This window comes from Enoplosus armatus, chromosome 6 (genome assembly GCF_043641665.1).
Source record: "Enoplosus armatus isolate fEnoArm2 chromosome 6, fEnoArm2.hap1, whole genome shotgun sequence".
NCBI classification, from domain to species: Eukaryota; Metazoa; Chordata; class Actinopteri; order Centrarchiformes; family Enoplosidae; genus Enoplosus; species Enoplosus armatus.
This window is the reverse complement of record NC_092185.1, coordinates 24,121,026-24,135,702: the sequence shown is the minus strand read 5'-3', so window position 1 is coordinate 24,135,702 and position 14,677 is coordinate 24,121,026. Positions and strand designations below refer to the sequence as shown.

At 48.6% G+C, this 14,677-nt stretch overlaps 1 protein-coding gene across 1 annotated transcript in view; it reads left to right on the top strand.

The window, feature by feature from the left end:
* The first annotated feature begins 208 nt into the window (after positions 1 to 208).
* The window catches only part of galnt18a (UDP-N-acetyl-alpha-D-galactosamine:polypeptide N-acetylgalactosaminyltransferase 18a), a 127,027-nt gene continuing 112,558 nt past the window's right edge, over positions 209 to 14,677 (top strand). Inside the window, exon 1 of the mRNA XM_070907360.1 lies at positions 209 to 452. Within this exon, the coding sequence (XP_070763461.1) occupies positions 209 to 452 (244 nt within the window). The remainder of the gene's footprint in view (positions 453 to 14,677) is intronic.

The window sequence follows — 14,677 nt, the reverse complement described above, 5'->3', positions numbered from 1 at the left end:
CACGGCGGCGTAAAGCACTGACAGCCAGCGGAGGGTTCGGCGATGCCTCAGCCGGGACCCGAGAGCGCAGAGGCGGACTGACTCCCCGCGGCGTCGCATCGCATCGCTGCGGCTCCGTTTGGACACATTTTCCCCGAGTGCGCCCTCGCCTCCGTCCACCTGCCTGCGCGCGTCGGGGAAGAGGGCAGCCCATCGGAGGGATGTCGCGATGCTGTGCTCAAGGAGAACTAAAACTTTGGTGTCGACGTGCGTGATCCTGAGCGGCATGACCAACATCGTGTGCCTCCTGTACGTCGGCTGGATCACCAACTACGTGGCCAACGGGGGTGCCAAAGTTGCGGAGAGCGGCGGCGAGGCGGAGAGAAAGTTGGAGGAGGACGGCAAGGGGGAGACCCTGAGGATTATCGAGAGGCTGGACCGGCTGGAGAGCGTCGTCAACGAGCACATCAAAGGTCAGCACGGCGGGGCGGTGGTGTGCGTGCGGTTCGGGTGAAAGTTTGGAGGTGTCCAAAGCGGCGTGAGAGTGTGAGGGCGGGTCTGAGGCCAGCCCCCAGAGGGCCAGCAGGAGGCCTTTTTAGTGCATTATAAACCCCCCCCGTGGCCCACACCTTTCACCTGAGTCCATTAACCAATCAAACCTAGTTACTCATTAAAGATCCCCTCCACCTCCATGCTGGAAGAGGTGTGAAAACACTCTGCTTTGAATAATAATTTGTGTCCGATTATAGACTTTCCGTGTGAACAACAAAGTATTTAAAGCTTTGTGCTTGTGGTCCGTGGCTAGCGGCTCGGGGAACTGGACCCAAAGATGGATGGCGCCTGTTGGGCCCAATAGGAATTGCTCGCCCACGGCGGGTTTACTCCCGGGGCACGCGGGAAGCCCGAGCGAGCGCGGCTAAGCGGCGCATTCATAGTGTTCTTAATGCCTGACCGAGCTGTTTGGCGGTCGAGTTGCATTGTGGGTAACATAGGCGTCAGGTTTTGCGAAAGAAGACGAAGAATGAGCGGAATAAAAAAAACGAGTCTCTCGATGTGGGATGCAGTTGACGATTAACTGACTATCAAGATAGTTGCGGGTTTGATTTCCCGTCGGGCAGCTCATGGATTCATCGACCAGTCGCTTCGCCTCGATAACTGGTCGATAATTAGCTCATCGCAGTGCTGGATTCTGATTCTGAGTGATGCCCAAGGTCCGTGTCCCATTTTAACGCGCTATTTTGTATTTGCATCATCGCCCCATTTACAGCCCTCTCTGGCCAACTCTTACCCTAAATTCAGAAATCAGATTAGGTCGTTTCGTCCGACAGCATCTATTCAGGTCAGAGCCGAACAAACTGTTCCATGAATCTGCAGACATCTTCCCCCGGACACCAGATACGCACTCATGCTGGCCTGTTTACTCTCAATGGCGGAAGATGGTTTTGTTCATTGATAAAATGCCCCCCCGCCCCCCTTAGCGAGAGGTCTTCTAGGCAGCCAGGGGAACGATGAGGGCCGAGATCTATCAAACATCTCCCGGGAAAGACCGCTGATCCAGGATCAACTCTCCGCTTTCCGACGAGCTTGTCGAGAACACGCCGGCTGAATCAGAGACGCGCAATTAATACAGTTGAGAGGGAGCGCGTCATTTCAGATGCGGAGGTGCGTGGCCGCTGACGCTTCCAGCCACGGATGTAACGTTGTACGTAGATACCAGATGAGATGAGGCTTTGCGTGGTATAAATTTGAAGGCCGTAGACCTTTTTTTTTGTCTGCTGTTTTTGCCTTTGCATCAGTATTCCGGGTCCAAACACTCTTAAAATACATTTCAGACTGAGGATCACTACTGCAACCTCTAGTCCCGGTCAATTTTAGATTTCTGTATGTGCCCGGCTTTTAAGATGGAAAGGAATCCATTCAAGCGGGTGAATGATGTCCACGTGGAGTAGCTGAGCCGACCAGCGACTGCTGTCGGGCGCTTCATCTACCTGCAGTCTTTCACGCTGTTGTGTCAGCTGCTCATGGGGTCACACCCGCCGCGACGCCTGTCAGCCTGTTGGTGTTCTGGTACATTGGTTAAGAACGACCATTAACAGTGATCCGCGACTTAAAATGCCAATGCCCCCCCCCCCAACCCACCACACTTTCGGTGCCCTTGCTCACAGACACACACACACACACACAGACACACACACACACAGACTCAATGGCAATAAAGGGAAGTAAAAGCCAGATGTTGGGTTACACTTTCTTACAAGTGGGAAAAGATAGAAGGCGTTAGGATGAGCAAACTTTCACACACACCTCTATGTGCTGACTGACACCGTTGCTGTTTTCTAATGCAGCACGGTGGATCCTCCCCCAACCGCTCAAAGCGCCGCTCCTCTTTGTGCAGAGAGATGTTGGTGTGATACAAAGCGCACTCGTCATTAACATGGCGAATGGCAGAGTGATGGCGCGCTGAGCTGCTGGGAAGTGCTAATAGAATCTGCATAGGCTGCGGGGTTACAGCCGGTGAGTGAGTTTAGCCGCCGGAGTGCTTTGGCACACTCCACTCCTCTCCTCCACTCCGCTCGGTCCTCGGAGCCGGCGCCAGATCACATTATCAGCCGGGGGCTGATGTGTTTATGTGTTTATGCTTTGTCACTGATACAAAAAGACCAGACTGCGGAACCAACTTGCAGGTTGGAATGAGGGTAATACAACGTCAGGTTGGCAGCAGAGAAAATACAAAGTGTTCTTGGATTTAAAAAAACCAAAAAAAAACAAAGAACTTTCACTGGCATTGAACTGGCGGCTGACCCAGTAGGTTTCTCAGTGTTATATGAGCACATTACTAATACTCCCAAGCACTAAATGTCCCTGTACCTCTACAAATACAATTCTACATTTCAATGCATTAGCTCCATATGTTGTGTCACCAATTCTGAACTGACTGCCAAAGAGCTTAGAAGTATGTGTTCAATATTAAATGAGTAAGTAAGACGTATAAATGTAATTTGACAAGCTACTTAAGCTCAACTCATTGTTATGAAACCATCTTCCTGGTTTTTATCGTTTCATTATGGGGGTTTTTTATTCTAAAATTCCCCTTTTTCATAATGAGACTCTTTCCTGATTAAAAAACCGCATTGGCCTGAACATGAGACCAAGAACCTCTGATTATGGTGACTCTTCCAACAAAAAGGATGTTTCAGATTGATTCTGTTGGGAGATACATCCCGAGACGCTGCAAGTCCAAAGAGAATAAGAGTCGTCATCCTTAAAAAAAAAACAAAAAAAAAGGGAAAGATGAAATGCGTCGGCAGAACTTAAATCGCACATTTGTGGAGCAGTTTGGCCGTTTCTGTCTTTTTGGTCTGTTCCTGCAGCAGAGACACCCGAAGACAGATTCACCTCGTCTCCGCTCGTCAGGACTGTGTTTCTAAACGAGGCTAACTAAGCACTTTAAAGGCGGGCTAACTCAAACGGACCACAAACAGACTTTTAGAAACGTGCTAGCGTAGCCACATCAAGGCCCCATAATTGAGATTTCTGTTGTAGCGCGTGACAGTGAATCTGTTCTCCGTTATATTTTACATAATGATGGAGTCCTCGAATATAATTGGACTTTTTTTTTGTTTTTGTTTTACTCCAAACGTAATTTTCCACAAGAAACTATTGTCTTGGATTCAACATTTCAACAGGATGAGTGGAGTTTTAATATTATTTGCTCATATATTTTACTTATTCATTCATATGATTTTCATAATGTCTTTTTTTTTTATTTATTTACTATTAAACACTTTGGGGCTCAGTGTGAGACAACGTGTCCAAATTCACTTTGAGGGTGGATTTTTTCCGCTGGGTTAGCTTAGCAGAAATGAGACGTCCCGGCTCTGCTGACAGGGGTCAGGTGTCCCCTCTGGCTGGTGCCATGTTACGTTGCTGGCTATGCCGCTGGGCAGAGGCCCAGTGAGGAGGAGATTTGGGGGGAAGGGGGCATCATGAACGAGTGAGAATGACTATTTCTGAAGTGGATTCTTGGACACAATGCCCACTACTGTCTGTTAGTCTTACGCATCTTCAGAGGATCTGTCTCCCCCCACACGTGACGATGAGTTCTGATCCGTGCGCTGCGTTGTTTGTTTCTATCCTGCCAAGTACAAGACTTATTTTTAGATGCCTCTTTTATGAGTCAATGCAAGTTGATCCATGTTGACAGTGTGCCGAGGAGTGGCTGGGTGGGTGGGGTGTTGGGGGGGGGGGGGGGGGTTGTCGGGCGGACTTGTGAGACTGTGTATGTTTGCGTGCGCGTCAGAGTGTAACTTGCGTGTCTGGTGTGTGTCATCAAAGATGCATGACAGTGTGGTGAGATCTGATGTCACCGCCTGCCTATAGAGTCCGTGCATCGCTGCGTGAAGAACTCGGCCGCCGTAAACATCCTGACATCAGTCGGTCGAGGCTGCCACGACACTGTAACACACAGGTGCACGGGGGGACGTTTGTACCGGGAAATCAATCCTTTTTTGGCTCGGCGCTCTGGATTCTTTTCCCCCCTGCCAGTTGCGCTCCAAGATGCCTCAGGATAATACAAAGTAATGCAATTTAGACGAAGGGCAAGGATATAGAAAAAAACACTGACGCAGGCGGACGCTGAAAACTGCTGGATCATCCCGAGAGGTGAAGGGGTCACATATTAAATCGAGGGTGACTTCTCTCCCTCTCACACCACTGAAATTCAAAAAGAGAAAGGTGCCAGGGGAAGGTGTGAAAATTCCACCGACAAATTTCACCTCCACATCCTTGGTTTCGTCTGTCAGTCGGAAGAGGTGCGACGCTCACAATTCCAGATGTGTTGCTTTCCTCAGATTTGAGCTCCGGGTCTGCACCTCCTCCTCCTCCTCCTCCTCCTCCTCCTCCCCATGCGCGGCTGCGTGCAGATTATTAAGTTTGCGTTTCAGGGGGACCTCAGCCCCCGTCGACCCGAGATCTGTGAGGCAGGAATCCGAAATTAACTTCTTGCCTCACCTGCCCAACTGATGACCTGGAAAAGGGAACATTCTCACTGGACAAAAGCATATTGAAATAGGTCAACTGAACTGTTTTATGCCCCTTTTCAGTCAAACGGTTCCAGGCACCAAGGAGCCACGGGAATGAATCCCATGAGCTGTGCATTCCTGCTCCGCTGCGAGCCTGGAACTTAAGTCAATAAAAAGAAGAGATAGCAGTAAGAACGAAAACACAATTTGTTGGACTAAGCCTATAAGTTACTGATATGTTTAAGCATGGACAGGATTTAATTTTTTTGTGTGTGAACCATAAATTAAATGCGATAATAAAAACAAAAGAAATAAAAATACGCCGCCACTACCGCAGGTAAATCAATCTTGCTGTCGGGCGTGAGTGTTACCGCGCCACCTTCCAGGTCACGGTTCCTCCGCCCTGCGAGGGATCCGCCTCCTCTCATAGAAAGTGAGTAAGAGCCGGCGGCTCTGCCCACTTTTCTGTATTTTACAAGAAACCCCTGCCTCCTTTGTTAAGACTGGCAATCTAGGGCTCCAGCCGTGGCCCTGTAATCTCAAGCAGTGCTTCCCAACCTTGTTCTTAAGGGACCCCTATTATACCATTGTACATGATACACATACACTGATATGACCCCCCCCCCCCCCCCACCCACCCACCCACATATAATAACAAAAAAGGGGAAAAAGTGTCCGACTTCTTTTGAAATATCTTTATGTATATTTCGTTATATTCATTACTTCAAAATAATAAACCGTACAATGAACCTGGATAGTGAATGTAATGCCTGCAGGACGCTTGTGTGAAACTAGCAACTTGTATAAAATTCTGAACAGACTATTTCCTGGGGATATTGCAATGTATCGGACCATTTTTCCTTATATTTTCAGGAGCACACTTCTATGTCCGTGTTATGATTCTCTTTTCACTTCACTAGCATATGTACGCTTTAATAGTCTGGCTTTATAATAAATACACAGATAACCCTTACATCTAGTGGTCTTCACAGAAATGAATGAAATGCACGTATGTTCTATTTTATACATATAGAAACTTCACGACGTGGGCGTGCTGTTCAGAGTTCAGACGGGAAAAAAAAAAGAAAGAAATTGCTTTGATTTTATTGACTCAATGCACAGTGTGTGTGTGTGTGTGTGTGTGTGTGTGTGTGTGTGTGTGTGGCCAATAGGGACATTGAGGAGAAGCAAAAGGTAACCACCCAGTGTGTGATGGCTGACCTTTACTGATTTGTACAGTAAGACACATTTTGGTGACATTTGATGCTTGGCTGTAATGTCAGAACGACCTGACGGTGCTCCTCCATCGGAAACGCAGCCGAACATCAAACCACACAGAGCAGTAAGTAGACATTCTGCATCAGCGCATCAGACTGACGTGGATGGCTGGCGTTCATACTCATAACCAGCCCACGCAATGCATTGTATTTATGCACAAACACAAACAATGGCACCGTAGCTTCGGGGTTGCAAGATTCGATCTCGGATGTAGAATGATCGGGAAGTTATCAGTGGGATCCACACTATCAGCCTCTTGGCATTTTTGGCGCTGTAGACACATTTTGTTCCTCTGCACAAGCATTATCTAAAACGCATCGGATTTATCCGCCCCCCCCTCCCAAAAAAAAGGCTTTGTGGATCTTTTTAAGCTCTCCGTCTCGTACGTTATCCCAAAACTTCAATCAGACTCTCCTGGGTTTCACTTTCACAGATTGTGTCAAACGCCCATTTCGGGCGGCAGAAGTCCAGCCAGATTTGCCGAGATGGGAGTCCTTAAAAGGTTCATTTGCCCGACTCCAGCTAGCGTCAAAGGCTGCCAAAATCCACATTCATCCTTCTTGCTTGGCTGGTCACACCTGCTCAGCGTGTCAGTACAAAAGTTTCTTGCCCGCCGAGCTGAAGTCTGTCTCCAATTTACGCCCCCCACCCCCGTGTGCCCCCATAGAGGAAATCAACTGAGTTAGAGAGCAGCTTAGCACCCATTTTTAGCTTGCTAGCGTGCATCTGCAAACCAGAGTTACTTCTGTAACCGGGGTTTCTATGAATTCTGGGATTTCCAGATTACCTGTATTTTGACTTCAACTTTTTATATATATATATATATATATATATATATCGACATATATATGTGTATGCCCCAGTGTCGCTGTAACCACAAGATTATAATGTGAGGAAGATGTAAACATGCAGACTCTTCCGGCCTGCGTGCAGTAAACCGTTTTGTCTGATCCCGCGGCGACCCGGTGACGTTAAGGCGTGAAGAATCGCCATGCCGAAATCCTCTCCAGCCTCCTCGCTGATGGTCTCGCTGGCTTGGGTAGCTCATACGGAGGCGTCGGTATTAAACCGAGACTGTTTCATGACCAGCTAAACACTTGGAGTTGCTTTAAAGTGCTCAACATAGAGTGCTCTGTCTTCCACCATGAACTGAAATATCAAAGCCACGAGTATGCCTGCATTACTTCTTGGGTAGCTGATTTGACGGCATGTTTAAAACATTCGGATTACACACAGGACTTCATTATCTAATAACCTGTTGAGCTGCATTAGCAGAAAACACATCCCTGCTCTCCTCAGCGGCGTCTCTTTTTATGTCGTGTTGAACAGTAAGTGCAGGTGCTGTGGTCGGAAACGCAGAGCAGGCTCCCGGGCTCCTCGACGGCCCCGCGAGAGCTGTGAGCTGGGTGGTTCATTAAAAAAAAAAAAAAAAAAAAAAAAGGGGAGGGGGGCTGTGTGTGCTTTAATGGCGGTCAATGTCCACTCTGTCACTTTTCACACATGAACACACACCCTCAGGAGATCCGTAATGGACTTAACCGTGGCCACAGAGGGCCCCGCGCAGTGGTTTGTGGGTTCGACCTGACATACATGTGCAGGCTGAAATATGAGCGACTCGTGCACGCAGACACACGAGACATGACAACACACACACACACACACACACACACACACACACACACACATCTCTTCCAAATCCCAAAACGCAGTAAAGTGCAAGCTGCTAATTCAGCCACTCATGCATACACTCATCCCATAAGCAGGGAGTGTGTAAGGAGGTATGCGTGTGTGTGTGTGTGTGTTCTCATATGTGCCTTTGTGAAACAGTGTGCTTTGGAAACTTGTGTGTGTGTGTGTGTGTGTGCTCACAGTCCACACCTTGCTGCACACATGTCCTCGTTAGCGGGAGGCGACTTTCTCGCGGCGGAGCCTGTTCGCGTTTCACACACGATGCGCCCAACACGGAATCTAACGCCCGGTGAAGCTGCCACTGTCGCTCGCCGTCTTCCAAATCCCACAGTGCATTTTCTGAGTCGTGTGGCTGGGGGAGGTCCTGGTTTGCCGTGACTGGCTACGATCTGTAGCAAGGTCTCCGTCCGAATGTAGCGCACACCCCGACAGAAATTTGCAGAGAGAATCGGCGAAAGAAAATTTGAGCTTCATGCGCGTTTCCATCAATATGAGGTGTTGGCTCATGGAGACACGCAGTGGGGGCGCGGGAAGATGATGTAAGAGTTACAAGAGTGCCAGTACCTCAAATGATGGAGAAAAAAAACCCCAAAACGGTCTCCTCGTCGCTCCAAACAGATCGGATGTTTTCTCTGCAGTGGACGTTGAAGTCAGGAATACGGGACAGTCCCTCGGTTGAGAAAACATAGTGCCAAAGGAAAGGCCTGTCTGACAGCAAGTTAAAGCTGCGAGAGTATCCAAAATATAGCGTACACTGATTTTATTTTTAGGTGGTTAAACTACATTTCTGGTTTTAAGGACACTTTGAAGGTGTCCGAGGTGTGCACACAAGCTTGTGTGATTTTTCTGATGTTGCTCATTGTGTGACACAGCAAGAGGCCATCGTTGGCTGCAAGAAAATGTCCTTAACAGTTCTGGTTTTGTGAAGTTGTGTGTCCGTGGGACTATGCGTAGATCGCGGTTTGCCTGTTTTGGTGTCGGAGCACATCTGGGCTGATCTATGGTGGACTCACGAGGGAGCTGGGAACCGGTCCAGACGGGAACTGTTCACCGTCTCTAGTTCTAAACAGTTTTATGTGTGTCTTTTTTAGGGACAAACAGACCCGGTACAGCACGGTGTATTGCCATATGTGAGTAATATGTCGGCTTCGTGGCATATATACCACCTTAAGCACATGTTACACAACATCTACACACACCCACTCTCGGTCGCAGGAACCTCCCTTCCTCTCACGGTGCTGCAAAGGCACCACGCTTCGTTAAATTACACACATTTTGAAATGCCAGTATTCCAGTCACAAGCTAAGATTCTTGCTCCCCCCCCCCCCCCCCCCCCCCCCCGTAGTCAGTCTAGACTGTAGCAGCGCCTTCACTTGCTGTCCGGAAAACTTGGTGAAATGTAGCCTGAGGCTTTTCTTCAAGCTCTCTGTGGGTTCGTTCATTTTTATTTATTTATTTTTTTTACACTATTATTTTGTGGCATTTCACCTTTTACCTTTGTTCAAAAACAAGTTTTGAGGAGTTCAAAAAAATTCAATCGAATTCAACTTTGGCGAACTTCAACCCGTGAATCTGCGCCGTTAACCAATGCCAAGCCATCCTGGCGATGCTGAACGCCGAGGGAACGGAATGGAGGACGCTGTCTCAGCTGCGTGGCACCACCCAGTTTTATTAAAACAAAAAGAAAAGCACGAGCACTGGTTTGCACACACGTATGAGACACAGGTCAGCGGTACGAATACGTCTTTTGGATAAACCTCGACCTTTCCCTCGCTGTGGGAAGTAAACAACCAAGAGGCTTGGGGAGCTGTTGTGACTGACGAGCGCGTCCCGGGCCGGCTGAACCGAGAAACCGCAGCTTCATTTGCCAAAATGAAAGGGATCTGGTGTGTCACATGGAAGGCGCCCAGATGAGGCGACGGCTTGAAACTTAAGAGTGAAATCCGAGCAGCGAGCGGTGCTGCAGTCAGGTCATGCGGGGCGGCAGTGCTGGGCCCGAGGCAGCAGGGATGAAGTGACAACAACTGAGCCACCAACATGGCCTCCAGCGTACATCCTCTGCTGTTGTCCTGAGGATTTATTTTGAGAAGGGTTCATTTTGTGTGTGTGTGTGTGTGTGTTGGCCATGAAATGTACCATGACACGAATCTGCCTCTGGTCACTGGCCGCACTCGGTGCACCACCACAGGCTGTCCTGCAGAGAAGGAGTTGCTGCTGCCTCTGGAAGGACAGCACATCGAAAAACATCAGGACTTTTGTTTTGCGAGGCCTCAAGTGCACGCAGCTCGAGCTTTTTCCTGAGCTTTCAGCCGGATCACGCGGCCTTCATTCGCGTTAGTGCAGGCAAAGATGTGATACGGAGACGGTGATGATTGTCTTGTCAATTTCTGCCGCCTAATAGCGGCCTGACTGATGTACTGTATTGGTTAGGCTATATTATAAATAGCCACTGCTGTATGTAATAGTAAGACTAGCGTTTATTATCATTATCAGTTCATCTTTCTGTTCTTCTGCTCTCCTCGATCAATCGATTGATATTTTTGTCTATAAAACGCCAGAAAGCTCTCATTACGCTGCTCGTTACAATTTCCCAAAGATACTGGCTATCATGTGTGTGACGAAGAAAAGCGCTCAGTCCTCACAAAATGCCTTTGCCTGAAACATCACTGAAACGACGATTCAATCATCGAAAAAATAGCTGTCAGTTTATTTTCCTGTCGATTCGAATAATCAACCACAGTCGTGCGGAGAAATGGCGGCTGCTCCGGCGCTCTCGGACGTTGACAGTGTACCACGCGGACACACACAGCCTTTTATTTATCCCCACTCCCCCCCCCCCCCCCCCCCCCCCAAGCGGTCAGAACAGCAATGAACTGACTTTTATGAACTGAATGTACTGCTGGCTAAATCCCAAGTTTCTTATATCAATTAGTGGCGGAGAGAGGGGGGCAGCGCGGACGTTTATTTGTACGACATTGTCACAGGCTTTGCTGAACACATTTGTCACTGTCACTCACAGCGTCTGTGGGCCAGCAGACAGCAGACAGCAGTCTGCTCTTCAATCCCCCTCAGGCTTAGTGTCAACTCCTCCGTAGGAATGTGGACACGACTTTTCCGATACTTTTGTGATGTGGCTCATCGCCGGAGGGCTGATTGATACACTGCTTTTCTCGCACGCCAGTCACGAGGCGGGCATGGTGGAGCGGCGGTGGCCTGTCGGGACGTGGAATTTACCAGTGGATGAGTCTGTCGGTTTTGCTCGCCGTTACCTCCGCCCGCCCCCACCCCCCCCCACCCCACGAATGTGTCATGTCGGCTCTCTGTGATATGAAGCGTGCTGACAGGGGGAGGGGAGGCGCACAGCCGATACCCTCCGGCTACATAGTTCCAGGTCACACGCACGCGGGATCGTTTGCTGGTGGGAAAAGGTTATCACTGAGGTCACGGGGGAAACACACCTGAATCTTTTGGGTGTCCAGCCCATCGCCTGCTGTTGCTCGGATACAAACCGGGACTAATCTCTGCCCCTGAGGCTTTTCCCCACCGGCACAGGCTCCCGCTGCCCGGTTGAGACGACCTGGACTTTGCTGATCACGCGGCAGCCTTGTGAGATTGGACTGATCTGATTGTTGATTTCTTGTGTACAGGTTGTACCCGACACACAAGTGGGAATATATACAATAGATAAAGAATTGATTACCTGTCACACATATTCACCTCAATCGAGAGTTTTATTTTGGCTCATGTAACAATCTTGTCGACGAGATGTTGACGTTGACCAAGCTGTTTTTATCGCGCTGAAGTTAGCTATATGTGAGTGCCGTTGTACGGGGGGGGGGTCATGGCTCAGTGCACACAGCCGCACGCAGACTACACGGTGTGCGTAGACTGATGTCACCCAGCATTATTGATGGCCCAACAGTGATGTCACAGTGCACCGGTGCATCCTGGAGTGCACGTCGACATCACTGCAGCAAAGTGAGACACTTCTTTTTGAGGTGTAAATTTAACAGCCACACAATAACGTTCTCTTGCATTTTGAAAAATATGCTCTTTAAAGGTGATTTGTTTTACTTTCTTACAACATGGATCTTGATTGTAGTGGTTTTTGCCATCATTCCTACCCAGCATGATAACATTGCACTCCCAGAATTAGTCGCTGGGATCTGGGAACGCGCTAATGTTGCTGACAAGACAAGACAGGGCAGGAAACACAAGTTTCAAACAAACGCCCAAGTTGGGAAACCCGGCAAATAACCGATTATGGTGAAATTGGCTTTAGTGCTTTTCATAATAACGGCACTAAAACCAAAAATGATGAATCCCATGTAAATAGCTGCCTTATTAATGCACTAGCTCTGTAATCATGCAAATCACTCGCTGCTGTTTCCCGAACCTTTATTGCCTTGAGTGCACCTTAATCACTGAAGGCGACCCAGATGAGTCTATCAACATTTTGATCAGCTCCTCTCTTCTCTCGCCTAGATTTCTTTTTATAATCTTTATTACAGAGCTGACGATAGAGAGATAAAAGTTAAAAAAAATAATAGTTTTTTTCACATTTGGTTCTTAGTCACCTGAGCACCAAGTTGGCTGGTGAACTACCTGAGACATTGTGGTTGGCGGTCGGTGCCTTCAAAGCCCGGCGACGGCGGCGGCACCCGGCCAAGGCTTTCGAATTGGTGCCGCAGTTAGTGCCTGTAATGGGTTACCAAAAACCAATAATGACCGATATATCGCCATCATTTTTCAGGGTTTTTTTTCTGACGGTATCCGTCAGTCTCAGCCTCAAACATCCAGGATCAGTCAGGCCACAGTGAGCGTGTGGGCTTTTACTGATGCGGCACCGTGTGCTCGCATTCAGTTTGACCTCCACGAGTGTTGTGTTTTAATTGGCAGGCCTGTTTACCTCACTGGTTGTGCGTCATTGCTGACGTGAATTGACCGCGGGATCTGCGTAAAAAATGCGCACAAAAACAACACAATCTGAAACCTGTGTGAATTCGGCGCGTTCCCCGAGTGGAAAGTGAGAGCAGAGAACCGTGCAGGACTCAGAAAAATGAGCGTTGGCAAACACAGTTAACTGCTGGCCCGGGGCCCGCGTCTTCAATGGCATCGATTTCCGTAATGTTCAAAGAAAAATCCGGAGGAGCGCACCTGAGCTCATACCACGGCGCTGTGCCACCGCAGCTCCCCACCACTTTTGTGTGGGCTAATCTCCCCCAAAGAGAAAAGCTGTGAGATTTTTGTTGGTTTGTTTTTTTTGTTGTTGTTTTTCTCTCAGACAGCAGACATTTTGCCTTTTGCTTTGGGAAGATTATCTAAGATGTGTGAGTTTTCCACCCACTGTCGCTCTTTGCCATCTGAGGCCCGAAGCAGCTTGCAGTCGCCCAGAGGCTGCTCGGCAACCCCTCCCTCCCTCCCTCCCTCCCTTCACATCCTCCCAGCCTCTCTGTACCACAAAAGTTTCAAAGAAGCGTTTGATTATGGAATGCCTTTGGCCCGAAAGAGATCCTGCATCCCAATCTTTCAGTGCATCGCTCGCGTCTTTATAGCGGCTCGGGCCTGAGCCTGTTGGAGGATGCTGGGGCTTTTTGCAGGGTGGAGGACAAGGATGGTGCGCCACAGATTGTCAAAATGAATTCAGAAGAGGACACACACACCACTTCCCCCTCTTATCAAAACAGCTCTGTCAAACTGCTGTGACTACTTTTTTTATTGTATTTTATTTTTTTGGTATTTTCAAAGTAAAACACCGTGACCAGGTTTTAGTCATTACATCAGTTTCTGTTTAGATTACTGGATGTGCAGTTATTAGCTGAGATGATTTGATTGGTAGCTTGCCACACAGACCACAGTGTGATTCAAAAACCACACAGATATTCATGACGATGCGATACACTGTGATTCAATGCCAATTCAATTCCACCCACAAAAAGGGTTTTAATATTTCGGCTTTTTGCAGTAGTAGCAAGACTTAAGAGTCCACAGCCACGCTGGTGACTCTGCTGGCGAGGCTGTGCGTCGACACAGCGGCGCTTTGAGCTAAATGCTAACGCCAGGAAGGCAGACGCGCTGACGCTCGGCAGGAATGATGCGTGACCGTGTTCGCCATCTTGTTTCATCTTCGTGTGCATGCTAACATTAGCGCCAGATACACACAAAGAAGTGCAGCTGGGGCTGATGGGGACGTCGATCCAAAGTATTAGACGAAACGAAATTTGGACCTGGTGACGGATGAAAAGTTACGGGACCACCAAAGTTATTACAGTTCATCCTGAGGGAAGAGGGATGTACCAGATTTCATGGCAATCCATTCAGCACTGAGACATTTCACTGAAAGCCAAGGATCTTAAACTAATGGGGGCGCTAAGGGAAAGCCAGGAGATCACCAAAGTCATTAGTCCTCGTCCTCTGGGGACCACGATTGTCTATAAATTGTGTGTAAATTGTGAACATTTCCCTCAGCATCAGTTAGGCAGGTACACGCGATTGGGAAACGTACGCGAGCTCGCGGGAGACGGGCAGAGGACAGAGAAAAAGAGAGCGAGCTGCTTGGAACGATTGGCTTCTGACTGCCATATTGATTCTCTCCCGAATTTCTTGGAAGACCGGGGGTCGGATCAGCGGTTGTGTGTCTCTGACTCCTGCATCGATTAATCCCCGCGCCCCGTTGTGTCCCTACAGACAACCTTTAGGTCTCATTCACC